This window comes from Lepisosteus platostomus, chromosome 6 (assembly GCF_059453375.1).
Source record: "Lepisosteus platostomus isolate fLepPlt1 chromosome 6, fLepPlt1.hap1, whole genome shotgun sequence".
NCBI classification, from domain to species: Eukaryota; Metazoa; Chordata; class Actinopteri; order Semionotiformes; family Lepisosteidae; genus Lepisosteus; species Lepisosteus platostomus.
The window spans coordinates 62,973,336-62,992,282 of NC_142616.1; the positions used below are offsets into that span (position 1 = coordinate 62,973,336).

At 37.3% G+C, this 18,947-nt stretch overlaps 1 protein-coding gene across 3 annotated transcripts in view; it reads left to right on the forward strand.

Moving 5' to 3' along the window:
- Positions 1-18,947, forward strand: part of iars1 (isoleucyl-tRNA synthetase 1) — a 61,138-nt gene that overhangs the window by 22,967 nt on the left and 19,224 nt on the right. For all 3 annotated transcript variants that reach the window (XM_088636807.1, XM_088636808.1, XM_088636806.1), the window contains 11 exons: positions 1,968-2,066; positions 7,430-7,556; positions 9,362-9,435; positions 10,149-10,343; positions 10,924-11,010; positions 12,004-12,087; positions 14,631-14,775; positions 15,127-15,247; positions 15,679-15,770; positions 16,068-16,145; positions 16,560-16,681. In XM_088636807.1, coding sequence (XP_088492933.1) covers positions 1,968-2,066; positions 7,430-7,556; positions 9,362-9,435; positions 10,149-10,343; positions 10,924-11,010; positions 12,004-12,087; positions 14,631-14,775; positions 15,127-15,247; positions 15,679-15,770; positions 16,068-16,145; positions 16,560-16,681 — 1,224 coding nt within the window. The remainder of the gene's footprint in view (positions 1-1,967; positions 2,067-7,429; positions 7,557-9,361; positions 9,436-10,148; positions 10,344-10,923; positions 11,011-12,003; positions 12,088-14,630; positions 14,776-15,126; positions 15,248-15,678; positions 15,771-16,067; positions 16,146-16,559; positions 16,682-18,947) is intronic.

An 18,947-nucleotide genomic window follows, 5' to 3' on the forward strand; every position in this document is an offset into this window, starting at 1 on the left:
ATGTAGGTATGGGAAGGTCATTGTGACTGGATGATCCTATAATACATAGGCTCATTGAAACACTCTAAACATGTATCTTATATTCCTTCTTTTTTAATGTATATCATGCTGCCTTATTTTCTAGTTTTACAGTTCATACAGCCTTTCTTACCCTTTTCTGTTACTTTGTCATGTAGAAGAATCTGTCGTCGGATGATTACTGTCCCCAGGAGCCATTTGTTTTTATGTACAACTTGCAAATTCGGTGGTTTCTCCTTTTTTTTTTCTGGTTGGTCAGATCTGAAATTACTCTTAGCCGAGTGTGTTTCAAGCCTTTTGTTCCTTCTCCTGGAAAACATTTTATTTTGTTGGGTCTGTGGCTTTTTAATAAGCAGGACAATGAATGCCGTCTTCCTTTTGAGTCCTTTGGCTCAAATTGAAATAATTTGATTATCAGAGTGTTCGTTCCAGTTTGGTTTAAGGAATTTGCGCTGGAAGATACCGATGGCGTGTTTAATATGATTTTTAATAGAAAAGAACCAACTGTAGACTGGCTGAATGTGCAACTCGGAATTCTTAGACTTTTTGCGCAGTTTTCAGTTTTTCTGTGTTTTTCAAGTTTGTGTCTGTCTGCCCTTGTGCGTGTATGTACGAATGTCCAAAGCAACTTCTTTTAATTTGGGGTTCAAAATACATGCTTTACCGTTGACTGTTGCGGAACAGTTGTTTGTAATGGCTTTTGCATTTGAATTTGTTAGTTTGGGGAAGAATTGGCAGGTCTGCACATAGTTGGTTACTTCCGTTAGTTTACTCCTAAATGTCAATGTAGTGATTAGACAGCCGCAGAAAGTTTAAACTGTTAGTATTCATTGCATTTTTTTTTTTAAATTGAGGCCTTTGTTTGCTTTCACTTATTCTGAAATTGTACACAGGTTGAAAACAGCTGCAGCTGGAAATTAGCCCAAGCAGTTTCTCTTCCTGTTGGCAATGAGCTACATTTTCCTATCCTTTTCAACAGTGTCTTCTGGACTGTTGGAAGCATATACGAAAATACTTCTGGATTTTTACTTTATTTGAGCATCATGGAATGAAGCTCCAAGCCGTAGGTTTTCAGTGCAGTATTTCAGTGTGAAAGCCTCAGTCTGCCAGCAGATGGCACTGATGACACCAGATTAATGACGTTTAGTGCTGGTTTTAGACAAATGAATGTTGATGCCCTGACATTTCTTTTCAATACTGCTGGATGAAGGACTTGAAACTAGTCCAGATCTTAGCTGGCTTGAAAAAATCCCTGTTTCCTCTAGAAGAGGCATAACCTTTAATTCTCCTTGAAATGTGACATCACTAGAGCTGTCCTGGGATTGCCCTTTGAGCATTTGAAAATTACCTTTCACTTATTACTTCTGTGATGAATTGCTAGGACTTCTCTGAGGCAGAGTTGGTGTTTTTATTTATTTTTGCTGTTAATATGGGAATGCTGTGAATGGTACATAAACTTGGGCACTACACTACACTTAAATCATAAAAAGCCAGTAAGATGAAATAGTTTCAAGAGAACATCCAGACTTGAGTTAATCTTATGTAAAGGAACTTACTTTGTATGCAAAGCAATAGCTACACTCTCATCAATAACTGAGTTTTAATTATAAAAAAAATCTTGCCTGTGTTTAGTTTAATTTGTCCAAATTAGATTGGATTTTCATAAGAGAAAATTGTGTAAAATGTAGGTATTCACAGCATAAGTAAGGAATTCCTTACTTTATTTTTCTTTAAAAAAAAACTTGTTTGGGTGAAGACATTGGAGAGTATGTGGTATACTATGTGCACAGCTGTCTTCATGACCATGGGTGTCAACGCTTTGCGTGCTTAAGATTTTCATGTTAAAGCCTTTCATAATCAGTAGGATTTTGTGTGCTGTTATAAATTCCACTATTTTCACATTGCAGCATTTCCTTCGTTTATTTTGTTGTTTTTTTTTGGATTAACAGATCAGACACCCCGCTTATTTACAAAGCGGTACCAAGCTGGTTCGTGGGAGTGGAGCACATGGTGGATAAGCTGCTGGAGAACAACAGCCAGTGCTACTGGTAAAGCATGTCTTCTCTCTCCCTGTTGTCTGTCTCTTTTCTTTCCTTGCCTTCTCCTGAAAAGATTCATCTCGCAAAACTAACAGTCCTCATGATGATGGAGTAGTGCGGTCTGATCTCTTTGTCTTGTCAGGTCCTCACTGCTTCACTGCAGAACAAGGATTCGCAGCCAGTTGTGGTGGGGTTAGAGGTGGCCGATTGAACCTTAGCTATTTCAGTCTCCCCATCCTGCAGAATCCAGGGACAGAGAGTCCTATCCTAAAATAATCCATAAATCCACACGGATTTATATAGCGCACATGCTCTTTATTATTTTATTATACACTTTTTTTGGTTCAGAATCTCAGGCATAAATGGTTAAGTCACTCCCACTCGATGTAATCCATTTATAAATCATAACCTTTCAGGATAGCGTAGGTGGAAAGTAAGCGTTAGGAACACAGACGTGATTGCTGTCAGCATAGTGCACAGTTTTGCAGACATGATGCTTTTATAGGGATTCAGAGTTTCTTCGCAGAATAATTGGTTGGGTCTTGAAACGGGGGATGGGGGCTTACATGTCATTTACAAGCATAAGAGGTGTGCTAACTTTGTTTTGCACATTTTTGACTTGTGTACAGTGGGATGTGTTTCTGGCATAAATGTTTTTCAAAGACAGCTTCCTGTTGTTATAGAGGAGCTACAAGAAATTAATCTTAATAAGGGGGTTTTTATTTTCAAATATTTTGAAAATGTAAGTGATTGTTGAAATGATTTTTTATCTCATATTCTTTTGTTTGAGCAGGTTCACTTATTTATACCTCTAGCTCTTGATTTAGTGCTGTGCCATACTGTGTGTTAATCTTTTGTATAGTCTGTTTTCATCACAGTGTGTTGTGCAAGTTAGTCCCCAGCTTGGTGCAGTGCATAGATGTACTCAGGGTTCGTTCAGACTTGTCCCCTGAGGGTCCTGAGTGATCCAGGAGAAATGAGGTGTGTGTCTATTACACTTTTGGATGCAACAAAGCTAAGAAGCCTTTTGTGTAAGCTTTAGACTCAGAGGATGTTTGAATGAATCCCCAGATAGACTTGTCTCAGATTGGGCATGTTACCTTGGTGCTCCATATTAGTCTCTCATTTAGTCAGCTTTTTCTTGCTTGAATGTGATTGAAGCAGGCATTTTACACTTAGGTCTTAACAGTGTACTTTTTATTACTTTAAAAGTGCTGTAGTGATTTGTATAGTGTTCATGATTGACTGCTACTGTATCTTGAATCCCAGGCAGCTACAGTTTAATGAAACTCTGTAACTAAGCTAATTTATTCTTAGATTACCCCCCATTAAATCTTGTGGGCCAGTTTTCAGCTTTTAGAAATTTCAGATGATTGCTAAACATCTTATGTACCAAGTGGGTGGTCCTGCGAGGGTGTTGAGGAACATTACTTGTTAATTGCCTTTTTAGTATTTTATATGTAGCATAAAGCAATAGCATATTAATAGAAATTTTCTTGGCAACAGCAGTTTTTACTTTGTGCTCCCCATACATTCCTGTCTGGCACTGCAGGGCATTTTTTCTAGTAGGAAATCTATAGCTCGTGAAAACCAATCATCAAATGGAAATGTAGGTTTTGCTGGGAGGCGACAATTAAGCTGGAAGCAAGAATGAAAAAGGAGAATCTTTAGCCTTTATGTCAGACACACAGAGGCTTTGAATTGAGGGTTCTGTTTTGTCGCTTCATTTTTCCTCCTATGAAATGGATAAACAGATTAACTACTGTGACTCACTTTTAATTGAACCAGGATCCTGAAGATAAAGATTGTCTTGGATTTCTTCTTTGAGCTGTCGGGCAACACAGCTTTAGAACAGTTCTATCACAGCTTTCACTTATTATGAAAACACACATATATATATATGAAATATCCAAACACATTTAGCACGTGACAGCAAAATAAACTGTAAAATCTAAATATAGTGTGGAAAGACAAATCATTAAATTGATATATTGGTTGCTTAAATAGAAATGCCTTCTTCACAAATGGGAATTGATGAACTCATTGCTGGCCTGGTGGAACCTCGCTGTGATTTGTACTGTGCCGGTCTCTTGGGGCACTATTGTGTTCCAAAAAAAAAAGGAATCTGAGGAAAATAGAAAAAAATATAAGCAAAATGCCTTGGAGGTAGCTGTAACCTTTGCAGTCCAACTTATTAAAGGAGGCTTTGTGTTTTATTTTTAGTGAGAGAAATGGCAAGAAATAGAGGGGAAAAAGGCAATAATTTCCAGCTCGTAGATGTCAAATTTAATATGAGGAAACTTGCAGATAATTACTAAAATTATGTGCAGCAGGGCTCTGATTATTTAAGGGAATAGTTCTGAACGCTTATTAAAATGTTCTACATATCTGGCTTCACACGAACAGGTGCGTTTCAAGAAGAGGGTGCATGAACATTCTCTGCTTTCCTCCTGCTTTGGAAGAATATGCTGATTAAGTTAATAGGAATTGTCCTGCGATGTTTTGGCACAAAGTCCGGGGTGTAGTCCACCTTTGTGCCTTATGCTTCTGAGATTGCCACCTCCTCTAGCAGGAATAAGCAGTTTTCTGACCATGGATGAACAGATAGAATATATCAATCCTAAAGGCATGAGTGCAAGTGGGGTTATATAGTGCAGGTTAGTCCTTCTTTCTCTTTTATGGCTTGGAGCTCTTGTTCAAGAATTTTCTCCCAGTAAATATTCTCTTTTTAAACCTATCCTCAAACTAAAACATAACAGTTATAATACTTCCTAACATGTTAGTCATTCTGTTCTGGTAAACAAGCCCCCCTTTGATATTACACTATAGGTTTTGGGTGGGATGTCCCTTTGGGAACTCCTTGGGGTTTCTGCGCCCCTGCATGGCAGCAGGCCGACACCCTTCAATCGAAATGAACGGTGCAACATGAGCCAGCGCACACACATGGCACCTGATTTGAATGTGCATTTTAGAACCGAGAACACAAGGCAAAATGGGGAAAAGCAGGCCTGCTGCGTTAGCGAAGCCGATGTTTTGGCTTCTTTCAAGAAGTAGTTGGCTGAGATCCGTGGATCAATTGGCACCTCACTACCAAACGTGCTAGCTCATCCGATTGGCCTCCTCTAGTTAGAAACTGTTCTTGTGTTCTTAACCACTGGTCTAGATGCAACCTGCTTGCCTGGATGTGATATAGACTTGGCCTGTGGTTTGCCATGTTGGCAGTAAAATCTGTCCTCTAGTGAACATGGACGGCATGTAGATTTACATTGTGAGCAGGTGAATGGCTGAACAGTGCACTGTGAAGAGTGCACATTTCCGACACAGCCCTCATCCCCTGAGCATGCCTACAGTATCTGCTAATGCATTGAGGCAGATTGACAGGTGACACATCTGAAGCTAGAATATTAAAAATAATTCCATTGGTGATTCCAAATGGAAAGTACAACACAATGCCTGCATGTCATTTACGGAGCTGTTGAATAGAAGCGAACGTGTATTGGTACTAGCGAACGGCATGTCATTGATTAATTCAATACATAAACTGCACTTTTCAAAAAGTGATTTATGGTGTGAAGGAGATTCCTGACCTTATTAAACAAATGCGAAGAAGGTGGCTTCTGATTTGATGTGTCACCTGCCATTGAGCACAGGTTAGAAGTGTGTTTTTGAAACTGTGACTGAACTGATATAGATTTATTTCTTTGGTGGACCTATTTGAAAATGGCATTAATCTAGTGAATGTAGACTTCAGTCAGAGCCTGCCTTATACTCATAGAACCTTGTCTTTTACCATCAGACTTTTATTAACACAAATTATATGCACTCAACACAAAATATTGTATTAAATGTTAATATGTGCCAAGTGGAAGAAGTAGTATGAAAAATATATTTTGTTTAAAAAAATTGGATAAATATGGGTCCAAGTTATAAATGGCTAGATAAGATCAACAATTATTGCTTCTTTATTTTATGTGCAGACATAAACACAAAAATCTGCAGAAGTAATACTTAAATTTTGGAAAGTTGCTTTAGAAAGGAGTCATTTTGGCACAAACAAGAATAAGTGTATAAACATGTAGGTCCTGCTAAACCGAGATGGTCTTAAGGGACTGTTGGAAGAGTTGTGTCAATAGCGTTTGAATAATTTGTTTGATCCAGAGAGCTCAATAGCTGATCTGAAACACTTCTGCCTTATCTATGCTAAAACTATTTTATCATGTTTTTTTCTGCTGCCCGAGATGCGTTCTAGACTTTGTTTAGTGGAACACCAGAGTGAAATACTTGCTAAGTACATCTGCCTTTTCCATTCAACACTTCACACTTTTCCATTGTTATCCCAGGTAAATTGTGCTTCATCCTGGATGCTTCTTTTGCTGTTGTAATTCTGATCGCAATATTCCCTTCCTCTCCTTGACTTTCTGATGTCCCTTTTAACATGAATTGTTTTGAAAAGTGCTTTCTTTTCCCATATAATTTTCCAAATTGATATGTTGAGCCATTTGGGAAAATGTTGTTTAGCTTTTGTTAACTCTTGGGATAAATTTCTTTGCTTCTCGCTGAAGTTCTTTAAACTGTTACCATCCATCTTCCACTTATTGTATATCTACCCTGTCACCTTCTATTTCTCTTAAGCTCTTTCTCGTTCCTTCAGAGTCTGCTTTCCTGAAACTGCAAAGGTTTTGACTTTGGCTCAGCCTGTACAGTTTTGCTTTGATGTGAACCATATTATTAAATGATCACATAATCACAACTAATAGTATCGGGGCGCAAAAATAAAACCAATACTGTCTTAGCACAAACACTCATTCAAATGAGAAACGGCACTGTCACTGAGATCGTATTTTTCTGCATTTGTGGTTGAGCATGCAAATCCTGAAATTTCAGCTGTGAGTTTAGATCTCATTGCTTTTGTAGGTGCATAGCCACCGTATGTGTATAAGATGGCTATTTGTAGTTTATGTAACAGCGTTTATATTTTATATAGAAAATGCAAGTTAACTGTAAAATAAGCTAATAAAGAGTTTAGCTTTATTGCAGTGTAGGTATGGAAAGACCTTACAGTTTAATTTACTTCCATGTTTGAAGCTGATCTGTTTAATGAACCCAAGACTCATGTGGGTAAGTGCTCCTGGCTATCAACTCTGTGTTCTTGATTCAAGAGGCTGACCCATCACTATTTTCCTGAACAGATGTGTGGTGTAATAAAAGAATATTACATAAGCTTTCTTGCATAACACTGCATTCCTGCCAGAACCATGTTTGAAGTTTTTTTCATCTCAGCGATGAAACTCAACTCGAGTTCCTAAACTTGTAGCCCCTCACCACTCTGGAAGACAAATTTTTTCTTTCTTTTTCTGTGCACTTGATTTCAGGGTTCCCGAGTTCGTGAGGGAAAAGCGGTTTGGTAACTGGTTGAAGGAAGCACGTGATTGGGCAATTTCCAGAAACCGATACTGGGGAACCCCAATTCCTTTGTGGGTCAGCGATGACTTTGAAGAGGTCAGTTGGGATGCAGCCTTGTTAAAATGCCTTTTGATAAGGAAAATTTGTTGAAATTTTTAAACTCATTTAAACTTTTTATAGAATATTGTAAAATATCAAGTATTTGTTAGAGTGGTATTATGGTTTATTTGCTTATTCGGCTGACTGAAAAAGTTTACTTTAAATGATATAAAGTAGAGCAGTAGTTTTTTCACAGTATTTTACAAGTAAATGATCCTTATGGATTGGATTCATCTAATAAGCAGAAAATCGTTTTACAGAGCACACTGCGTTATAGGGAAAGCTTTGGGAATTCGATTTTCAGTAGTTTTCATTGACAGAGTCCCTTGAAACCAGTTTGCTAAGTTATGTTAATTTTTTTAACAACAATTCCCATCTTTAGAAACAAAAAAGTTAACATAGCAGGAATAAACTATTGCCAAGGACAAGAATTTGTAAGGCTGCAACAAAGATTGGTTATGTATTGGAATATAAATTCAGATTGAGATTGAATTGTTTTCTTAGCCCCTGTGTGGCCTGTTCAGGGCCAAAGCCAAATAGCATCATTATCCTGGGCTTCCTGTTTCTTTATTTATTTTCCAGGGTTTTGTTTTCTTGTAATAACTTGTGCCATAGATTGTAGCGTCTCTCAAAATACAATAAAAATAAGGGCCACTGAAGAATTTGATTAGCTTTGCCATCAGGTACCCCCAAGTATAATCGCCACTCTTTAAAAGTATGTGAAATGCCAGTTGAAATTCTCATGCGAACTTGGAAAGCCCAAAATCTTACATTTTTAACCCCTCAGAAGCAGAACTACCCTTTTCACTCGCTGTGCCCGAAACATTTCTTCAGTATACAGTTCAGTATATTTCAAAGGGAAAGCACGCAGATCTTAAATTTACACGTTTAAAAACTTGACAAAGTTCAGAACATTGCATCACTCCCACGAGTATACGAACTACATCCTCTTTAAGGGAAAGAGCCATTGGAGACGGTAACCTAATTTATATTATCTTAAAATTAGGTTGTTTCACATTTTGAAAAATGAAATGAGCCTCTGAATAAAAGAAGGACAGTGACCTGCTTCCTGAAAATAGCATAATGACTATTTCCAATCCCAGATCTCTGGAGTGCATCTGATTCCCTGAGCCTTGTGCAGGGCAAGAATGTAGTTTTCCAGTTCTCCTTGCTGTCACTCTCTTATTTAGGTCATGTGCCTGACCCTTTAAAGGAAATTAAAACCTAGCACTTGCTTTTACAGAATGAAATAATGCATGCAGTGTGCAAAAATGGCTCTGCTTTTTTTCAGCTTTATTTAAAATCCTGTCTGCATTCTTTGATTTTCTATTGAAGAAATACAATGAGCAATGCAAACCTCTTAAAAACAGTAAAGTATAAATATATATAGTTTTAACAATTATAATCAGTTACTTCCATCAGTGCTTATTCTGAAATTCCTCTTCTTGTCAAGATTTCTAATATAGATATAAGATTTCTAATTTAGACTTATTATCTTTTCTTGTAGACAGTGTTGAGGTGTGTTTGTGTCTAATCACTGAATAAGTTATGCTGTACCATTTTTCCTCTTGTTCTTGAAAGGATACTGCTTAACATTTTTTGCCATCAACACCACAAACCCAAAATATTTTAATATGTGTAATGAAACGGAATATTGTTTTTTTTTCCAGACAACTTTGATATGGAGTGTAGTTGGCCAGCTTAAGTAAAACAATCCTTTTAGTTAAATAAAATGATGCAATGGAAGCACTTTACTAATTCTTCCGGACAGATTATTTTAAGATGTTTTTTGCTCTTTACAGGTGGTGTGTGTGGGGTCAGTGGCTGACTTGGAGGAGCTGACAGGAACAAAAGTAACAGATCTTCACCGAGAAAGGTGAGATATCTGTACGCTGCTTTGATTAATCTGTTTCCTCCTCTGGGCCTATGAAACTTTGATAAGCAGCTTCTTTACCCAATAGGAGCACTTCTGATGTGTAAAGCATCCCTAATCAATCAAATTAGAACCAGCAGTCATACAATTCAGGGAATAGCTGATGTTTGTTGTCTGCAATACTCAGTACTGTGCTGTAGGTTGTAATACCATGACTCATTGTATTTAAGTACCAGAATACTGCTTATAAAGTGTGACCCTGGGCCGTGTCTCCTGCTAATGATTAAAAAAGCTACACAATTTTTAATATCTAGTGATGTTTAACTTGCAATCCAGCCTGCGGCTGGAACAGCAAATGTTATGAAGGATAGACAGTCATGCTGAAAGCTTTTATACGTTCTCATTAACTGTAAATAATCCAGCTATGCTATTTGGAGAGGATTGAATTTCTGTTTTATCTCTTTAGGCAGAATGCTTTTTTTGTGATTAGTTTTGCTCCAGCAAATAAAAAAAAAACTTGAATTTGGCAAGTCATAGAACGTACAGCTGTTACTCTTCTTTTCTGTATCTTTAATCCATCTCTATTGTGTCTTGGCTTTTTTCCCCCGAATCTTTAATCCATCCCTATTGTGTCTTGGATTTTTTTTTTACTCTGTAACGCCTGAAGTGAATCGGATTCAGTATTTCATGCCCCGTGTGTTACTCTCTCGCTACAGCATCGATCACCTGACCATCCCGTCCCGCTGTGGGAAGGGGGAGCTGCGGAGGGTCCCCGAGGTGTTCGACTGCTGGTTCGAGAGTGGGAGCATGCCTTACGCGCAGGTCCACTATCCCTTCGAGAACCGGAAGGAGTTTGAGGATGCCTTCCCAGCCGACTTCATCGCTGAGGGCATCGACCAGACGAGAGGATGGTAAAACATGAAGCACAGAGAGTAAAAAGCAGAGGCTGCATTTGCTGGGAAATGTCACGCTGTGGCCTTTGTTTTAAAACTGCGGCTGTAAATTCCGGACCTATCAGGAAATTGAGTCTCGGGTGTTTAGAAGTGTGAATCTGTTGGTAGCGTTTAACTTGCACGTATCAATGACTGTCCATCTCATCCATGGTGAGAAATACCAATTTAAGATTAAAGAGCACTAATTGTTCACACGTTTTCTTTATCGTTGTAAGAGGGGCAAGAGCAACTTAATTGATTTATGAATTATGATTTCAAGTGGTTGAAAGGGAGAGGAAATAGAGTGAAATGCTTCACTACAGGTTAACGGTGTTTTGAGATTATCCCATTTTTTTTCCTGTGAAATTTCTTTTTTTATAGAAATACCAAAATCACCAAATATTTTGTTTTGTGTTGTTAGAAAACATTTCTTGACTGCATTTTTAATCTATGATATGTTATGTCTATAACCCCTAATTTCTGTGAGTGAAAAGTTCACATTTCCTTTTCTTCTGTTAGACAAATCGACACTGACATTTCTGGCTTCATTTTGTTGCAGGTTTTATACACTACTAGTGCTGTCAACAGCTCTCTTTGGTAAACCTCCATTCAAGAATGTGATAGTAAATGGACTGGTTCTGGCAAGGTTAGTTTGTTTTTTCTCTTTTTTTTCCTGCGTTATGTTTTAGAACTCACAGTAAAGTTTGCATTGGTCATAATAGCGTGGTTGTCTACAATTATAAATCTCTTAATAAACTACAGCTCTGCAAAGTTTATTTTGGTGTGTATACTAGAAACATGTTAAACCTTTCAGTTGACATATTGTAATTGTAAAATAATTAAAGCAGTTGACAAGATACACTGTGAGTGTGGGGTAGATCAAACACTTAAGTATTGATCTCCCACAGTTCTAGACTTGGCATAAAACGTGTCCCTTTGTTTTATGGGACCATTTGGCCTGTCAGTGATGATTAAGAGAAGAAAAATAAGCATCTTGTCATTGTGTATTACCTGCGTGACTAGATGGAGGTACAGAGGGTGTAAGAACTATAAGATATGGTAGGCAGGAGAATGGTTGACACAGGTTTGCCCTGGGCACACGAGATATACAGTACTGCCTCAGCTGTGTTAAGAGTGTGTCAGACATAGCTTCTTTGTCTTCATGCAGACTGAGGTCTGTGTAGTGGGAAGAGACCAAGCCTTTGTGAAAGACTGCAATCTGTTGTGGAGTGGTGACTGCCACACCATATGTTAAAATATGTGGAAACTAGGAAAGATTCCAATTTTCAAGGGTAACTATGTAGGAGGAGGATGAAATATGTGAAGTTAGTATGTGTTTGTTTTTGATTGTCCAGTGGACAAGCCACCAGATACTTCAAAGAAGATGCGAGTCTAGCTAGGCATTTATTTGTGTTGGTTTAGTTGTAAATATGGGTTGATAGCTAAATGAAAGCACCTTCTGTGAAAACATTTTGATTCTTCCTCTGTAACTCCACCATTATCAGTCTTTCTTCCAACTAGAGGATGAGTCAAAAGGCAGTGGCGATCATATTTCCTACTGTCGCGCTGGCTATTTTCAAAAACTGAGATGCTGAAGTCTTTTACCATGAAGTTAATAATCTTCATTTTCTTCTCGTAGTGATGGACAGAAGATGAGCAAGCGCAAGAAGAATTATCCAGATCCTGTTGAAATTGTGAAGAACTATGGAGCAGACGCATTACGGTTAGCGTTATTCTGTTTGTGCATATCTTTTTTAAAAGCATTTTTATGGTTGTTAAAAATCTCATTAGGTCAGAGCCATGTAAAATAGGTTAGCAGACGCAGAACGTGAAATGTAGTGGAATTAATAATCAGTAATCCTACCTGTTTTAAATGTGAATCATATCTCAGTTCATGAGTGTACTGAAAATCCATTTTCTTCAGTGCAAAATCTAAATTGTTCGTGTAGTTTAGCCTCTCAGAAGATTATTCCTTTTAGGTTGATTAGGGTTTAGAGCAAATAAAATTGTGTTTTTAATGAGGTGAGGTGTTATGTTGTTGGAGAGATGTCTGTGACCACAGTCTTATTTTGTTTGCATTAATGACCACTGAATTCCTTCTGTCTTTTTAGCTGAGCTTCAAAGCATTTAATAGTATCTATGGAAAGTGGTAAACTAAAATATACAACCAGTTTGGCAATTAATTTTAATGGCCTGAGGTACCACAAAGATAAATTGGCTCCACAAAAGGGAAAATTGCTGCATTATTGTGTTAATGCAAAAGTATTGACTGGGAAGATAAGATGGTGTCTAAGAAACAGGAATGTGATAATTGTTAATATCCTTAATCTGCATCAGAGCAATTCATATTTACTTCTTTATACAAAGTCCAATGATGCAGAAATGATTGGAATCAGCATTCTTTTTTAATTGCATTCTTTGGCCATCTTGCTGTGTACTTCTGCTATGCTAGTGATTACCCGGGTACTTGTGAATCAAGAAATCGTGACATTAAGAATGTCTTCCCAAGCCAGACAGCTAGTAGTGATCTTGTTCACAAAAGCTTAAAGACTGTGTGTTTGCTTGCCAAATGTCTTGTTGAAAACTAGTACACGGGGTTATAGAACACTCCAAAAAACAGTGTTAATGAATGCTTATCTTGCATATTATGCAATACAGTTTATAGAAAAAATAGTCAATTTTAAGTATAGAGGTACCTAGTGTCCTGCAGGGTTCAGGAATGTGAAACCCATCATCATGTGTCAATCTTGAGGCTTTGGTGGGCTTGTGCGGCACTTAAAACTAATGAAGTATTGAAAGTTCCAATAAATATCCAGAAGTTTAGGTCTCAACCAAAATGAGAGAGAAAAACAACATGGCTGTAAAAAGACTTTAAAATCATTTTTGTTTTAATTATGGACGGATGTGGTCTATGTTCAAACAGAGAAGGCTTCTAAAAAAATGCTGACTCCCGGTTTAGACTGAATTATTCCAAAAGTCAATTGCAACTGCATGTTGTTCAGTATTGTCCTGTTACCACTAATGATCACTCATTATCCTCTGAAAGAAAATAATTCATTTGCAGGGAGCAAAATTATACACTGCAACAGCAGATACATATTTGATAGATTGTGGGAGTTTCAGTTAATTTCCTAGCACATCTGTGGCCACTAATTTGTATTGGTGCTTTGGTATGAATTTGTCTGGTGTTTGTTCATTTGGGTTACATTTTATAGAAAGTCACTGCTGGAAAAAGTACTTATTCTAAATTGCTGTGCTGACCATTACTGTGGTGCTGTAAGAATTGATAATATAGTTTTTCTCAAAAGAGAAAAAAAAATCAATGCTAGGAAAAATGGAAATGAACAAATACCTTACATCTCTTTTTGACATGGTGTTTTGAACTTTAATTTCTGAAATTCCTCCATTTTTGTATATCTGGGGAGAATGTTTTACTTAAAGCTTTTCTTTTACAGTCCTTTGAATAAATTATGAGAAGAATGCAGGAAAGTGCATTAGGATTTTATAGCTGTATGGACAACATGTTCTAAAGATCCAATCTAAAAGTTTCTGTCTTTTGTTTCATAACAGGAGTGTTAAATTTAACACTTTCATGAAAGGTGTAGGTATTAAAGCTTATCAAGAATAAGGACATCTTTTAATTTTCATAGATGGTGTTTTATAGTGTCCGAATATGATTGATTTATATTATAAATTTAAAAACAATGTAACCTCAGGAAACATTGCTGTTATGTAGCAGATGCATATGTTTAGCTGCAAGGCAGTATATTTGCAGCAGTTTAAAGTTTTCTTTAATTGTTTCTGCAAGATTTTCAGCCAGTGCATCTTTTTAGTGCAAATGACTTAAATGTAGTGCAGATGATGTATATTCTGCAAAATGTAATTTGTCATCTTTGATGTTTTAGCATTCATTGGGACAATCTAAATATCGTTTAATATGCAAATTTCAGTACTTTTTTCCCCCATTTGCTTTACTTGTCCGTCTGAGAACAGTACGGGTTTGGTTATAATTTCAGCATGACTGAACTTTAATGCACTTATTCCATAAGCAAATTTGAATTTCATCACATCTTGACCTGAGGATTTTATGTTTAAATTAACACAAAACGCTGTTTCTGTTCTGGAATTTAGGGGTTCTTGTGCTGGGAACCTAAAAACATCCAAAACACTCATGTTTAAGTCAAGGAATGACTGCCTGACCTCATTCAAAATAAAGAAAGATGTGAGCGAGTGGAAGAATTTATTTCCTTTAATATTTTCTTCAAGGCTGTACCTGATAAATTCCCCAGTGGTGCGTGCAGAAAATCTTCGCTTCAAAGAGGAAGGAGTGAGAGATGTGCTGAAAGATGTCTTTCTTCCCTGGTACAATGCGTACCGCTTCTTGGTTCAGAATGTTCAGAGGTTACACAAGGTACATGAAAACTCCATCCCCCCACTTTTTGACATGTAAATGTGCTAGGAATGTTTAATACAGAACACATGTGAAAAGATCACCCTTTAATTTAAGGAGCAGATAGTGGTTTTGCTTTGTGGTTACTTGAAGCTGCTGTTATTGAGTTTTTTTTAAATAGGAACAGCAGAGTAACTTCTGATAGTCTTCCTCCTTTTTTCCTGGTGATATTATATGGGTGAAATGAGCTTTTCCTATATTTAAATAAATAAATTGGTGTTCTATGTCCCATTTTTGTAATAAATTTCTTATTTTGCTGTGTTTTAAATGGTGCCAGATGGCATTCCAGTATCTTTTTGCTTCATGTTGTAGGAGGAGGAAATCCAGTTCCTGTACAATGAAAGCACAGCCAAGGAAAGTGACAATATCATGGACAAGTGGCTTCTGTCATTCACACAGTCTCTCATCCAGTTCTTCAAGGCTGAAATGGCTGGTATGAATCAGTGCTGAGTTTGTCAAGGACTACTAGAAAGCTTTCACAGATAATGTGTTAAGAAGAAGAAGTAAAAAAATGCCGCTCTTCTTTAATTTTTCAGTTATTACTCTTTTTCCTTAGAATTTCTATTCTAAATTTATGATTCTGATTAAGGGGCTATTTTTAACGGAAAAAATGTTTGCAGGGTTTATCATTAATGGCAAAAGTTGCATTTGACACCGTAAACCCCAGTGATGTGTTTGTTTTACTTATGTCTGCTCCACCTTTTTTTTTGCAAAGTGAAGTGCGCGAGAATAATTTGTCAAATCATTCATTACATTCAGTTTATTTGGCAGTCCGTGAAAGAAAAATATTATAAGTGCTTTCAGCTTTCCTAGCTTCATGCCTAATGTGCAAGGAGAAAATTAATTCAAGATTCCTCTTTCTAGCTTATAGATTGTACACTGTTGTACCGAAGCTGGTCAAGTTTGTTGACATGCTTACCAACTGGTATGTGAGAACAAACCGCAGACGACTGAAGGTAAGCTTTTTAAACGCATCTGAAATCTTTACATTTTAGCATAGGAAACCTGTCTAAAGTAGAGACACTTTCCATTTGCTGATTTCTTAAACAAATTAGCGTAACACCAGAAATAGGTGTTACACCATATAGGCACTGGTAACATTGTTTACAAAAATCGATATCCACAATAGCTTTAAACACAGTTTAAATGGTAGATTTTTTAAAATTGTTTACAATGCTGTTTTCATACAGAATTTAAGGTATGAGCCTATGCTTTAAAAAAACAATTTATTTTGTTGTTTTGCTGGTTGGCAGGGGGAGAGTGGGACAGAGGACTGTGTTTGGGCTCTTGAAACCCTGTTTAGCGTTCTCTTCTCCATGTGCAGGCTAATGGTGAGTTACAGTAGTTATACATGTTCATGTAATTCGCTACTTATCAATTTTTGTTGCTTAAATGTATAAATGTTTTTCTGATACAGCTGAATCATTGCGTATTTGAACATATTTGAATCTTTCTTGTGTACTCATTAATGGGTGTATTTAATAGCTAGTGTGTTAAGTAACCATTTAACCATATTTGCTGTAAAATCCTTGTCACCTGGCCTTCCCACTGAATGTTTTTTTCACCTGTGCCGAGGTGAAGGGAAGATTGTGATTGATTTTGAAGTTTGTGAATTTCGCTTCTTTTGAGTTAGTGTTGCAAACAGGCTGGGGGAGTAGATTATTAAGAATGCAGCTGTGGATTTGAGACTGATTGATTGCGATAAAGGAAAGGACAACTGTGCCATTAGATTTGTGATTCTGCAGGCTCCCTTCACTCCATTTATTACTGAGATGATGTATCAGAACCTGAGACACTTGATCGATCCAGCCTCCGTTGAGGAAAAGGACACTGGCAGCATTCACTACCTTATGCTTCCTCAAGTCCGGTAAGTCTAATATGTGCCTTAAGCGAAATACCACCACTGTGTCAGTCAGGCTTACTTGAGGTTTATCAGTGATGATGTTGGGACTTACTGTGACATTTTATCAAACAGTTGAGCAAACAGTTTCTCTTTGCAAAGAAATACTGAAAACTTTGGAGAGAACTGAATTGATTTGAGCAGAGTACAGTATGTGACTGTGGTCAGTGGACATTTTAAGCTCTTTTATTTCTATACTGTAGTCTAAAAGGTAAGAAAAATAGAATTAGTGGGTTGTCAAATAAAGCATCATCTAAAACATCTCTAACTCTTGTTTTTTTGTGCTTTTGTGTGAATATTAGACAATATAACTAAATGTTGCTATAAATTATTTTCTGAACATTAAGTTTTTTCAGTATAATTTTTGGAGTACGATGCTTCATGCACACATTTCTAGTAAATCTTTAAATAATATTGACAAAGCTTAGGTTTGAGATTAAAATAGCCATTGTATCAGTTACAGTAATTTCAATATTTAATTTAAATGACTCCAAAAGTAATTAATTCAGGATAGCTTTTTTGTTGCATCAAGATTTGTTTGTAATTTTGCAGTATACATAGATATCAAAAGAAGTAACCACCCTTTTATAAAATCAGTCAAAATCTATTAGGGTAATGAAATTAAGTTGTAATACAAATGCCCCTTGGTTATTGCATGTAATCAGTCACATTTCCATTTGTTCTACTCTGTGGTGTCCCGGAGGATGTTTGGTAGCTTTTCCTCCTATTTTTTTACTTGATTGAAGTAGTCCTTAGTCTTTTAGTTTAGAAGTATATCCACACCAAGTAAAGTTATCACGTATAAGAAAGCTGATTATCCCTGGTAATGGTCTCTGTATCTCAGAGCCTAGCTCAGAAGCATATCACACACAGGTCTATGACAGCAGCCTATTGCAAGGCACGCACAAGCACATAGGGATCATTTAGAAACATCCACTGTAAAAATCAGAATCACCAGTTCAGTTTTTTCATTGCTTATGATATAAACTGCATAACCAGACTAGTCAACATGTATTTGGAAGGTGGGGAAAAAACTGAAGCATCAAGTGAAAACCCATACGAGAGGGGAGAACATGTGAATTCCACAATCCAAAACCAAGCCCAAGATGTAAGAGGTGGAAGGCAGCAGTGTTAGATGCCATTCCCCCATGCTGCGCTTTGTAACTTCATTAACCATTTTCCAAAGCAATTAATAATGTCATCCTCTCTAAGTAGAGAGGTGTAAATGTCTGATATATATGAAGATATTTGTCTGAACCCTGCACCCCTTTGGTTCTCCAAACATATCCTCACCCCTTCTCAATAATCATTCAAGTAATTTTGGGTTTTGGAGATGTACTTTAGGGAGAAAAAAAATAAATAATTGCTTACACTTATATAGCACTTTTCTGGACACTCCACTCAAAGCGCTTTACAGGTAATAGGGACTCCCCTCCAATGTGCAGCATCGATGATGCCAAGGCAGCCCTAGTGCACCAGAACGCTCACCACACATCAGCTATCAGTGGGGAGAAGAATTCATAGATGGGGATTATTAGGAGGCCATGATTGGTAAGGGCCAATGGGAAATTTGGCCAGGCTTACACCCCTACTCTTTTCGAGAAACGCCCTGGGATTTTTAATGACTACAGAGAGTCAGGACCTCGGTTTTACGTCTCGTCGAAGGACGGCGTTTAAAGTAAAGCGTCCCCATCACTATACTGGGACATTAGGACCCAGGGGGCCTGCAGGGTGAGCGCCCCCTGCTGGCCCCACTAACACCTCTTCCAGCAGCAACCTTAGTAAATCCCAGGAGGTTTCCCATCCAGGTACTGACAAGTCTCATTGGGTTGCCAGTGGTGAATTGCAGAGTGATAGGGCTGCTGGCATATCACTCAGGCAAAAATCAGGCATCTTGCACCCTAAGAACCACTGGTCTATATCGTTAGGTTTTCTGATAATTTATTGGGTTCTTCTCTCATTTAATTTATTGTGATTCCTTAGCATTTCTTTTCGATGTTCCTAATCATATTGGAGGTGGCAGTGTTTCAAAATAAATTATGCAAATGGTTTTGGTGATTAAATTTAAGTGACTTGAAACAAACTGGCTGGCATTTTTTATTTTTTAGTGCTCATTACTCTTTCCTGATATCATTGAATGAATGAAAAACTTATTTTGAAATGAAACGTCCGTAAAAGCCACAGGAATAGAAATGTTGCATTTCTTATAGAAAGTATGGAAAGGGATTGTCTT